The sequence below is a fragment of the Bacillus rossius genome, chromosome 1, assembly GCF_032445375.1.
Source record: "Bacillus rossius redtenbacheri isolate Brsri chromosome 1, Brsri_v3, whole genome shotgun sequence".
NCBI lineage: Eukaryota > Metazoa > Arthropoda > Insecta > Phasmatodea > Bacillidae > Bacillus > Bacillus rossius.
In genome coordinates this window covers 276,857,256-276,869,596 of record NC_086330.1, presented here as the reverse complement: position 1 = coordinate 276,869,596, position 12,341 = coordinate 276,857,256, and the positions used below count along the sequence as shown (strand labels likewise).

The following is a 12,341-nucleotide window of genomic DNA, read 5'->3' as shown; positions in this document are numbered from 1 at the left end:
GAACCGTAGCAGCTAAGTTGTAGTTCAATATTACATTGCTAAATGATGCAAGCCATCGCCCGACCACGACCTCTCGGCACGGTGCTCAGACAATGACTGATCTTACAGCCTTCCTTGCCTTTGTGCGGGCAGTGTTCCGGGCTCGCTGACATAATTTTCAGCCAATCACGGCGCATGGTAACAGAGGCTTCCACGAAATGCTTCTGTTCCCACGACGCAGCGATTTTCTCTCTTTCTCACACTCCCTTGACCGTGACTCACACGCCTAGCGTGTGACACAAAGCCTCGGTCGTGGAAAAACGAAGGAGAATTATGTCAGCACACCTTCCCACACAAAGACACCAGCAAAAAAATTATGAGAAAATAAACTTATGAATTTTAAAAATAAAAACTTTAAATCATTTAAAAACCTAACCTGCCTGAAATTTGACAAAAAAAAATTTATAACAAAAGATTATTACTGGATTGCATGAGGAAGGCTGTAATCTGGGTTGTTACATACTCAATACTGGATGCATGGAGTTAAAAACATTCATATTGTTGCTGCATGAAAAATGAGAAAATTTTTAATCAATCATTTTGTAATACATATTGTAAAACATAAATAGGTATGTTATGTACATTAAGTTTTTAAAATGTTTCAGAATTTTATAGATGTCTCCATAATATTTCGAATAAGAAATAGGTTCTTCGAAATCTACCTTCGCCTGTAGGCTGTACTGTAAGGGATTTTTTTTTTTTTAATTTGTAAACTGTTTTAATCCGTGGCAGCTGCTGAAGTAATTTTAGTTGTGCCCCTATGGTTTGCAGTATTATTTATACCAATGCTATCTTTTCTTAAAATAGTGCTGTTGATTGCTACTGTCATAGTTTAAACAACATAGAGCTAAGAGTTAATAAATTATGTTCAGGAAATAACACTTCATCATGGAAGTGCAGAAACACTTTCTATTTTACATAATATTAAATACGTAGTTAATTTGGTTTCAACCCTGATGCAACCAACATTGTTAGTTAATTTCCATAAATTTTTATTAACATTTTTTCTTCGAAAATCTTAAAAATTTTGAAAAACCTATAATTTGGTTTTGTCAGTAGTGGCCACCCTGTGTGTGCTATTGTCCAGATGTTGGCCCAAATAAAATTCAGATATGTATTTACATACATTAACATTACAAGCATTAACATTACAAGCATTAACATTTATACAGTATAAAAATTAGGGAAAATCCTGGAAACTTTGAATGTAATGAATGCTAAAATTTAACAATGTCAACTCTGAAGTTTAGTGTGTTTATCCATACCTGTCCTATTACTCTTCCACAAAATATTACAATTTTAATATGTAATAATGCAAATCAAATACTATGTTTATTTATTCGACCATGGAACTAGCATTTGTATGGTTGAAAATTTTTAGCACCTTAGTAAATATGTTTTTGTTTCTTGTATATTATCTTATTTTTGACTCATGAGACCCATTTGGAATCTAGGGTTAGATATAAAGTACTCTTTGTGACTCAAATTCAAGATTTGAAACAAAATTGTGACATGACCGGTTACTAATAAATAATAAACTTTTTTTCCTGCAGAGTTTGGAGGAGAAAATAAAAAAAATATATAGTGCTGTAATTGTGATATGACCAGTTACTAATATATAATAAACTTTTTTTTACAGAGTTTGGAGGAGGAAATAAAAAATGTAGCAGGTGTAATGGGGAGATCATACAAGAATTCATTGTATAAGATAAGAGATCCTAATCTGAGAAGTGGAAACAATGAGGTGGTTTATGTTGTGGCCGAGGGTGCAACACCAATAAGGACGTACCATGAGGCTATGAAGAACGACGCAAAGAAAGGCAGTATGTTTTGTTTGTTTACGTTCTGCAGATATTTTTTACTATTAATCTGTCCAAACCTATGAGTTTAAATATTATTATTAATACTTTTCAGCTTAGCAAATTCTGGGTGCCCCATGGTTGAGTTGTCAAATCAGTCGCTCCAAGGTGATAGTCCCAGATCCCAGGGCCCCCAGACATTACTTATTTTCTCACAAATAAAATCTAAGGGATAAAGTACTGTTAGTATATACTTAGAGTATATACATATCTGCTAGCTCGGGCCAACTGCCAATTTACAGGTACCAGGTGCTAAAGGTATGTAAGAACAGTAGTACTTAAATTTATTAAAATCTCAGAGATGATTTTTACGTATGTTTTAGAAAATATTGTTAAAACTAAATAATCAATACTGCCAGACACTTTTCGTCGGCGGTAACTTTTACCAGACGCTTTAAAGCTCCCAAATAAATAATGTAAGTTTACTTATAAAGTTATAATCTCAGTCTTAATTTTTATATATGATACTCAGGGAACTATTCTAATACTTTTTGTAAGGAGCCAGACCAATCAGGGGGGCCAAACGTCCCCCCAGACACACATAAAGGGTCGCTATGCGTATGAGCACGAGTGTGATAATTAGATTGTTTTATAACATAGCTTTATAAAACTTATGTTATTAATAGTCTAATGGAAGTCTTCAATAATAATTAAGTAATATTTTCACATTTAATTATAGTGATTATTATAGCATAATAAAATATGAATACATTTGAACTCGTAATGAAAAATATGAACAAACCGTTGTTGACTTTTGAGAATGTTTTTAATTGGATATATTCAGGAAATGTATGGTTTAAACAGCAATCACATTAATAAAATAGAAGTTTATTTGCATCTTGTAATAAGCAAAAAAAAATATTAATAGAAAATTTTATATTATTCAATCTTCATTATCATTATCATTGAAGTTTAATATTCATTATCATCATCATCATCATCATCATCAGGATCTTTAGAATCTTGTTCTGTAAAAAACAATATATAATTAAGAATCAAATAGTTACAAGTTTATATAAGTAATTCAAAGTGAAAGTAGAATACCTAATTCTTCCTGAAGCGATTCACTAACAAAGCACGGTAATTGGTCCCCATCAAACCAGTTGAAATGATATTGTCTTCCAATGTCCACTCATTATTTTCAGGACTGAAAATACTAATTTCCTTCATATGAGCATTACTCCAGAGGCTAGTGATGTAATTAGCTCGTTGAAACTGCTGCAAAAGCTCACTCTTGCACAGTGGTAATTTTATCGCATAAAATTTTTTTAAATTTTTTTGGTTGAACTCTTTATTGACGTCGGAAACCATGTAAGTGTTAATAAAGAGTGGAAGTCTGGCAGCATCTAAGTCAATTATTCCGGTCACGTTATAGATTTTACAAATGAATCTCTGTATTGTGTTAAATACATTTTGCTCTGGTTCAAAATCACTGAATAAATTTGGATCGCCAAATTTCATAAATGCTTCCTGGTCTCTTCATTTTTTTTCAGTATATTGAATGGCCTTTGCTTGCCTTTTTTGAAAAAAACAGGATTGTAATCACATCCAGTGATTGCATGAAATCCTGGCAAGCAATGGCTTAACAAAGGTCCTAAATGTTTGTAAACCTTAGTGATATCAACATATCTTACTTTATTTCCTGTGCCAGTCAATATCCACACGTGGTAATCGTCATGTTTTAAATGACCTCTATTGCCCAGCACAATTGCTGCAATGTTGGTATCAGAACATTGAATACCGAAATTAGCTTGAGCATCAATATTTCAGATATGATGAATAATTTTAGTGTCGGCTTCCTCGTGGTCAGGGGACGTTATATTTTCATCAAAATCAGATACTACTGTATTGTTAATGACTCATTTTCTTGTTCTAATTTAGTAGAAAGTATTTTAAACACATGAATATGAAGGTAATATTTTTGAGCATTGCTTTTTAGTCTTTTAGTTACAAAATATACAGGTAATAAATATTGCTTTGATCAGTACTTACATTATATTCTTCCCAAAGTATTAGTTTCAGAAGGTGAATCAATATTTTCCAGCTGTATATTATTTTCGGGTAAATTTGATGGAACTTGTTCAACTAACTCAGGTATAATAGTTGGCTCAGGTATTGTAATAGGGTCAGGTATAGAAGAAGTTGCTGGACTTGAAAGTTGTGGAATAGATGAATGTCGCTCAATACATTGTGGATTTAACTCAGATGTTGATGAACATGCTGCTGATGAATTTTCCGTTATATTTTCCGATTTTTCTTCTGGAGTAGATTTTTTTTGATGTTTTAATATTGTTCGACACTTTTCAACGTCTCTTCTGTAAATAATATTAAATTCACATCATAATTCTTACCAAAAAAAAACAGTTCAATGATTCTGCCATGATATTTCTTAAAACACTGCAAATGTTTTTATTTTACTCAAACATGTTATAACTGAAATCACAGCTGCACTGAATAGACTCGATAGAGTACTTCATACTAAACAGCAAGACACACACATATAGAGTAGGCTAGAATAGGCAGTAAGTATAGGAGAAAGATTGATGCTCATAGATATCTCTCTCACACTCAAGTGGACAAATAATGACTTTGCGCTCATACGCATAGCGACCCTTTATGTGTGTCTGGGGGGACGTTTGGCCCCTCCGATTGGTCTGGCTGCTTACAAAAAGTATTAGAATAGTTCCCTGAGTATCATATATAAAAATTAAGACTGAGTTTATAACTTTATAAGTAAACTTACATTATTTTTTTGGGAGCTTTAAAGCGTCTGGTAAAAGTTACCGCCGAGGAAAAGTGTCTGGCAGTTTTGATTATTAATTTTTAACAATATTTTCTAAAATAAACGTAAAAATCATCTCTGAGATTTTAATTAAGTACTACTGTTTTTACATACCTTTAGCACCTGGTACCTGTAAATTGGCAGTTGGCCCGAGCTAGCAGATATGTATATACTCTAAGTATATACTAACAGTACTTTATCCCTTAGATTTTATTTGTGAGAAAATAAGTAATGTCTGAGGGCCCTCGGATCTTGGAATATGATCCAGGCTCAGTACCTGGTGAGGTTGAACCTGAATTTTTTACAAGTGGGGAAATGTGGGTTTTCTGCCCTGTTTAGTAACTGCTTTTCATAGTTTTTACTTGTGTGTTTGCACTTTGGTTAAATAATATGAACTAAAAACGTAATCATTTAATAGAAAGGTAACATTTTTGTTTAAAAGTGGAATATGATTTTGTGTTATGGCGAAAAAAAATTTGATTTAACATGCCGAAAAGTGTTCACTGTACAGTATTTTGAGGACTTTATTTTTTTTTTATGATAAAATGTGAAGTTAATATTTGGTTTTTACAGTGGAATGTTTTCTTTTATTAACATTAAGTAAAAATGTTGTGAATTCAAGGTAATTTATATGATTACTTATTTTTTCCTTTCTGTAATTTTTTTTTATTTATTTGGCAGGATGCCTTTGTACATAGTTATATCTGTTATTGCAGGTCATTTTATGAAGTACCAGAAGGAGGTTACATTGAGGTTTTATACTACATTGGTGGACATCATACAGTCAGATAAAGACTGTTGCAACTTGTGTGAAATTATATACTACAAAGGTTTGTTATTTTATCTTATACTTAACTGTAGACATAATATATGAAAGAAGTGCAAATCTGTGGAAAGTTGAAGTCAAATCAAAGATGGATTTTCTTTGACTTCATCTTTAGGAAAATTAAGAAATTTTGAAGTTTCAGATGATTTTTTCTTAACGCAGAATGCCTTGACAGTTGGATTTAATATTTTTTGGGGCCACAAATAACATCTGCATCTTGGCTAGCTGCAGTTTTATGGGGAAGAGAATCAGCCTCAACAGGCTGACAAAAAAATGGGTTGGAAATGTCAGCCTTTTTTTTTCTGGTAGATAATAAACAGTGACAACCACATGCCCATCCTCACCCCTCTGGCATAATAACCACCACCGGTAATGTTTATGTGACAGCTCAGGTAATTATCTTCTTCCCATCTTGCTTGCAAAAAAAAATAAGGGTAGACTTCCCTAGCAATAAGAAAAATAATTCTTCAAGATAACTTGAGAAAGTTTTCGCAGGTGCTTCGGTGAACATTTAGATTTCGACAACTGATTATCTTATAAAATTTACAAAATAAATATGAATACTCTATTAGTCTGGTGACAATATTGAGCTGTAAAATTCTTAATGCATGTCAAAAAAAAATCTTACCCTATCTTGAACAGAGTGTTTCTCTTTTTCCCTATTCTTATGTTAAATTTAAAAAAAAACATATGTTAGGTACTGTACCTACTTGTGATAATACTTGCTATAGTCTCACATTTTTAATGTTATCAATAAAAGAATATATTTTGTGTTTCTAGGACCCAGCAATGGAAAAATATGATGATGTACAGACTTTTGTTCCTCCCAACCAACCAACCAACCTTTTGTGTTTAAACTTTAAACTGTATGCTCTGTTTCTTTCTTCAAAGTATTTTCTTTCATCTTGTATCTTCTCCTAACTTATTTTTACATTTCTGGTATTGATGTTTTTTTAACGCACAAATTATTTATGATTTATTTTTACAAATCTGCCTTTGACTTGCTTTTGGGCTTTTGGCAGATTACTTTCATTTTAAAACTGCCAACATACATCAGTCCAAATCATGCCATTTTGATGACATGTACCAATAAACATTTTATGTACACATTTATTGAATAAATTTATAAGTTTAAAACCAAACAAGATTCATTAAATTAAAGCAGTAAAACCTTAGTATTTATTTTTATTTATGAGCGAATGCAGGTACTCTTTTTTTCTTCTTTTCTTTCAATCAAATGTTCGGTTTTCTGCAGACGAAGGGGAGAATGGCCATCCGGTCAGCCTGTCGGATGTGCTGAAAGAGAGGCTCTCTGAGATCAGGAGCAGGCAGGCCATCAGCATGGAGTCAGCAGATGAGATCGAATCTGGGAACATACGGCTGTTGGATTCTCCCTCTGCCTGATGAGCGGATCCCCTGAGTGCTTGAATTTCTGTTCCTGTGACGTTTGCATTTCATCGGCTGTCCCGTCTTATACAGAAGCTCTCTTTCTTAGTTAAGGAGTAGAATGGGAAATGAAGAACACCATATTGAATACAACTGTTTCTAGGTATGTAATAATACATGTTGTTTCATATTATTGAAAATCATCCTTCATTAAGGCAGTGGACATATTAAGAAAATTTTGGGGACTGTAAAATAGACTCTGTTGAAAGTATTATTACATTCTGAAATATTTATTCAATATTTGCTGCAGGGGTCTCAGTATTTGAGTAAGTAGTCCATTAATCACCTCTGCCAAGGCTCGATTCCAGGGGCATGGTCGAACCTGGATTTTTCGCAAATGGGAAACACAGTGGACCTTTCCATGAGTCATTAAGTTTTCTCAGGGATCTTTCATTTCCCTCATAAATTAATTCTGTTAGTTCTTCAATCTCGTCTCGTCTTGCTTCATCATACATCCACTGTCGTCTGCAAGACTTTAAACCCATTCAATCAAAACTTAATACCAGTGACTACAGGGGGAATTGTAAATTGTCTGTAGCAGTTACTTTTAAATTTAAGCATTCTGCTTAGTTGCATGCTGTGCTTATAAATTGTATGGCCTAAAAAGTTGATATAAGTATGGTGTTTTTCTGTTTTTATCCCTCCCACAGATTTCCTTTAGTATTAAGGGGAATTGGGCCTTGCCATCTTGGATTTTTCCACCTTTTATCTATAATCCTAATTTGTAACCCAATACTTGCATGTACTTATATAATATTTATAATAGTTATCTCTTTAGTTTATCTACATTTTTTTGGTAGCTAACCTATTATTGGTGAAGCAAAACACCAAGTAGGTGAGTTATTCCCCATTTTGAATGTATGACATATCTTTTTGTAATAAATTTAATGTAAGGTAAATGATTGTTTAAAGTGATCATTTTACGGCATATAGCATACATTAGTAGTTGGTATATTTGACAAGAATAAGAGAGTGGCTACAATTAACTCTATAAAAATTGTAGTCATAGGGTAGCCCGGGGCTATATCGATCATTTCAGATTCAAACCCGAAATTCTGTTAAACTACTAATATATGTTATTTTTATATTAAAGGACATGACACACAGATATCTTAGCTACACATTAATATACTTTAAAGAGTTTCCAAAGCAATCCTAATGGGAGATAAAAATGTAAAACTTAATGTGTGTAAAGTACAAAATTTTTCACATGTGCGGGGTGATTCCGATCATAGTTGGGGCTATTGCCGATCACTGACACTAACATGTTTTTCAGGTGCACTTTCCACAGATAAATTATTTTTTACCAGCAGCACCTACACAAATCTCGTGAAACCACTTTTTGCATTTCTGGCACCGTATCCAGTAACCTTCTGATGCACTCTGTTTGGAAAAATATCTTAAACCACATAAGTCACAGGGAACATTTTCCTCGTCCTCATCCGAGATCACAATGGAAGATCTTCATCACTGGTAGAGAATATTTTTTTGATCACTTTCTTCTTTTTTGGCCTAGATGACATATTGGCTGTAGGTGTACTTTTCTTTCTTGAAATCTTCTTTTTCTTTTTTTTAACTGCTTGTTTGACTCCTTCGTCAGATGTTAGGTGGCGTGGTCAAGGTTTCTTTCTTGTCTGTTTCCTAGTCTCACATTTCTGAGGGGTTGGCATTTCTTCTGCAAAGGGTGACTCATGTTTTTCAGCAGGAGACATTGTTTGAATGGATTCATTTGAGGTTTCTGTGGTATGTGGAATTGAGTGTGGTGTTGCAGCTCCAGAGGGCCCAGCTTCAGAAGTAGAACCATGCTGAGAATGCTCCGCAGTAAAGTGCAAGGATGGTAAGAATCTGTCCTCGGGAATAGCATTTGGATTATAAGGAAAGATCCCAGTACACTCAAACCCTTTCGTGGCATAAGCAGGAGTTGCACTTCTCATCCAAGCTTCTGTTAATATGTGGCCAAATGCAAACTTGGTAATGCAACCATCTGGGTGATTATGCAGGTAGTTAGTAGCAGCCTGGTGGTAGAACGTTTTCATTGGCTTGAACACAGCTTTATCCAGAGGCTGAATAGCATGTGTCGTGTGGGGAGGGAGGCACAATAGTTTGATTCCATTTTCCCTGAAAAATTGTAGGCACTGCAATGAACAATGTGAGACATGTCCATCTAGAATTAGGATGCATCTCCCTTGAACCCTATTTTTCTGAAAATGGTGTAGCCACAGTAAAAATACTTCCTCGTTTATGTAGCCTGACTCTGTCATCTCTACAGAAGAGCCTGATGGCAAGTCTTTTCTGTACACATCTTTAAACCGCTTTCCTTTAAAAATGACAAATGGGGGTATCAACATGCCACTGGCACTGCAACAGACCACTACTGTAACATTTTCACCTCTTTCCACGTTTGTAATTTTAATAACTTCCCTTTTGCCTTTCTCTGCTATTATTTTTGAGGGGTTATTGTTCAGAGGAAAACCAGACTCATCAACGTTATAAATCAATTGGGGATTGTTCAGTAAACTGAGGTCAATTGAAATTTGGATGTACAAATTATAGAAACCCTGCACAGGCCCTTTGGTCAGTCCTGAAGCCCTCGCCTTGGACAGACCTTCAGGTTTTCTCAACGAAATGTCGGGGTTTCTTTTCATGAAACCAGCAAACCAGTCAGCACCAGCTTGTTTTGAAGTTCCCCAGGGGTTAGAAATATTCCAATGGTCTGCATAGGCAAATGCCGCTTTTCTCACTTGTAAAGGTGTTCAACCAAAACCTCTATTAGCCAAGTCCTTTAACCTTTCTGCAAGCTCCTTTTCTTCTCCTTCCGAGAAAACAGTTGGGTGTCCAACAGACTTGTGGACTTGCGGTTCACTCTCTTTTAGTAGGTCATCCATTCGCTTCAGTCGTGAGGTTGAAACCCTGTTCTGTAGTGTCGTTAGAGGGATGTTAAAAACCTGCAGCAGCACAGATCCCAAGGTCACCTTTAAGAACACTTGAAATAGCCCTGCTCATATCATCTTCCGACCACTTCAGGCGATTTCCTTTGCGTATGTAGTTACGAACCATCTGGAACAATAAAATGACATAAAACATTCAAAGAGACATTAATTCAGGTAGGCCATAAAAAATTTGTTTCAAACAAAATTACATTAACATTTTTCAAAAGTAGCCTAATTAACGAATGAGAAGCTATGGCACGACCATTTATATCGTTTGTCACAGCAACAATAAGATGGAATTAATTGATAGTCTCTTAACACAAGACGAGTGGTTTTACCAAGCAATAGTTTATGCTGATCCTAAACCAATGGGTACCTATTAGCATTACGTAGGTTTAATCAGATTTTATACAGCATAATTTTTAACTGTATATTATACATGGTTGCTTACTTAAATAGTAATCGTTTCGTTGGTTAGTTTTGGCAACATTTTGCATAATATTAATGATAATGACATCTGAATAATTTTTCTGAACTTAATATTAAGAAAAAAATTTCCTCGGCTCAGGCAGGGTCCGAACCCATGGCGTCAAGATTCCGAGCCGCGCATAATACCATTTCAGCACCGAAACAACTGTTACTCCATTAACATTAAATGTAAATATGAAAATTTTTGTTTAAAGAAAGCAATTATTTAGCAAAATACAAACAAAAATAGATCATGTTGCATTACTTTAACAAACATTAAAGGCAAAACTTAATTTTTCAGCAGATTTTATATGTTTTTTTTCTGTTTACTGAACACCTTTTTATAGACTTCATATGAATTCTGCCACAATTCTACGATTTTTCAAATTAATTAATAAGTATAATCAAGTGATTAGTCTAGCCTCAGTATCAGTGTTCAAAATAGCCCCGAATGTAACCAAATTAAAATTAATTAGCCACCCTACAACCACTCAGAACTATGACAAAACGAAAATGTACAATAAAACGTAAGTCTTGCAAGTAAACACACCTGATTAACCCACTGCGAAAAATTAGGTGGTTTAAGAGTTATGCCTTAATTTGTATAGCTAAAAAGTTTAACTTGGCTAAATTATTCAGTTGTGGTACATACTTTCACCGAATAAATCCAACGTCGCAGCCGAATCTAAGTAGCAACTGCAGACACATTACAATAAACTTCTTCCGCGACCCTTACCTAACAACTGTACACAACATGGCGAAGCCAATGCGCAAGATATGTGCGCAGTGTGACAAAACACTTGGTGTGTTCGAAATAGCCCCATGTTCGAAATAGCCCCGGGCTACCCTACATTTTATGTAAACTGAAAAAAGGTGTAGAAAATATACTGACTGCAAGATTCACGCTTACATTCACAAGTGTTAAACCTAGAAAATAATAGGCGAAGGATGTAGTAACCAATCTGTGATAAGTCTTTTGTCCCCAGATTTTACTGTGCCTTTGTTGTAACTAAAGTGTAATTTGTATGTATGGTGCTACCAATATTGTTTTAAGCTCAGCCATAACCATCTGCTATGCCAAGATTCCTTTTGGAGATTTTCCTACTTCTTACAGATTATTTATTATCTGTAGTGATTTTGATGATGGAAAAAGACTGTAATAATTTCCTTTGTCCATTACCAAAGTTTTACAATTTTTTTTTAATTTGATATGTATTCTCTCTTTCAGATTTTTTTCTGGTACTGCATTTTGAATTTTTTGTTGCAGATTATTCTAAGATGCTCATACAAATTTTTAATTAACTGTAGAATTTTCTTTGATCAAGATTATAAATGTACCACTCAGAATTTGGGTTTTACAAGAAGTATTATTGTTATTTCAAATTGTTATCAGAGGGACTCAAAAAATAATTGTTCAGATGTTTCATATTTTTATTTTGTGGTAATAGAGATACAATGTATCTTATTTGTCTAATCATTTTGCAGTGAAACTGTTATGCATTATATATTTCAGTATACTGGACATTTGCAACATATTTCAGTGTGATTTTATTTTTATACACTGAATGATTGAACTTAGTCACAAGGCATACAGCCTGAGTTGAAGAAATTGTGACACTTTGGTAAATGTAGGTAATGTTATCCTTCAAATATAGGTACAATCCTGTATTGTAAATTTGATACAAATTTGTGTAAGACTGAGCAGAAAGATTTAGATTATGCATAATAAGATTTTTTTTTGTTTATAAAAATTTTATGTATCTTCATATAGTGTGTTTTAAAGTGTAATTACTTTTCTCTCTCATACAATTTCTGAGAAAAGATTATAATTTCATAATGTGTAGAACAAAAAGTTATTCTTGCATAATTATTGCGAGTTGTGCGAATTTTTGATGGTATGGCATGTGTGTGTGTCTATGTACCCAACACACATTCATTGACTTGTTTTTGTTCACAAACATGTAAACTCATTATGCAGTTCAGTTTACTTT

The 12,341-nt window shown here is 33.9% G+C and overlaps 1 protein-coding gene across 1 annotated transcript in view; it reads left to right on the top strand.

Moving 5' to 3' along the window:
- Positions 1 to 11,564, top strand: part of LOC134527619 (stimulator of interferon genes protein homolog) — an 87,628-nt gene extending 76,064 nt beyond the window's left edge. The window contains exons 8-10 of the mRNA XM_063360463.1: positions 1,679 to 1,862; positions 5,397 to 5,510; positions 6,762 to 11,564. Coding sequence (XP_063216533.1) covers positions 1,679 to 1,862; positions 5,397 to 5,510; positions 6,762 to 6,910 — 447 coding nt within the window. The 3' untranslated portion in view covers positions 6,911 to 11,564. The remainder of the gene's footprint in view (positions 1 to 1,678; positions 1,863 to 5,396; positions 5,511 to 6,761) is intronic.
- The last annotated feature ends 777 nt before the right edge of the window (positions 11,565 to 12,341 follow it).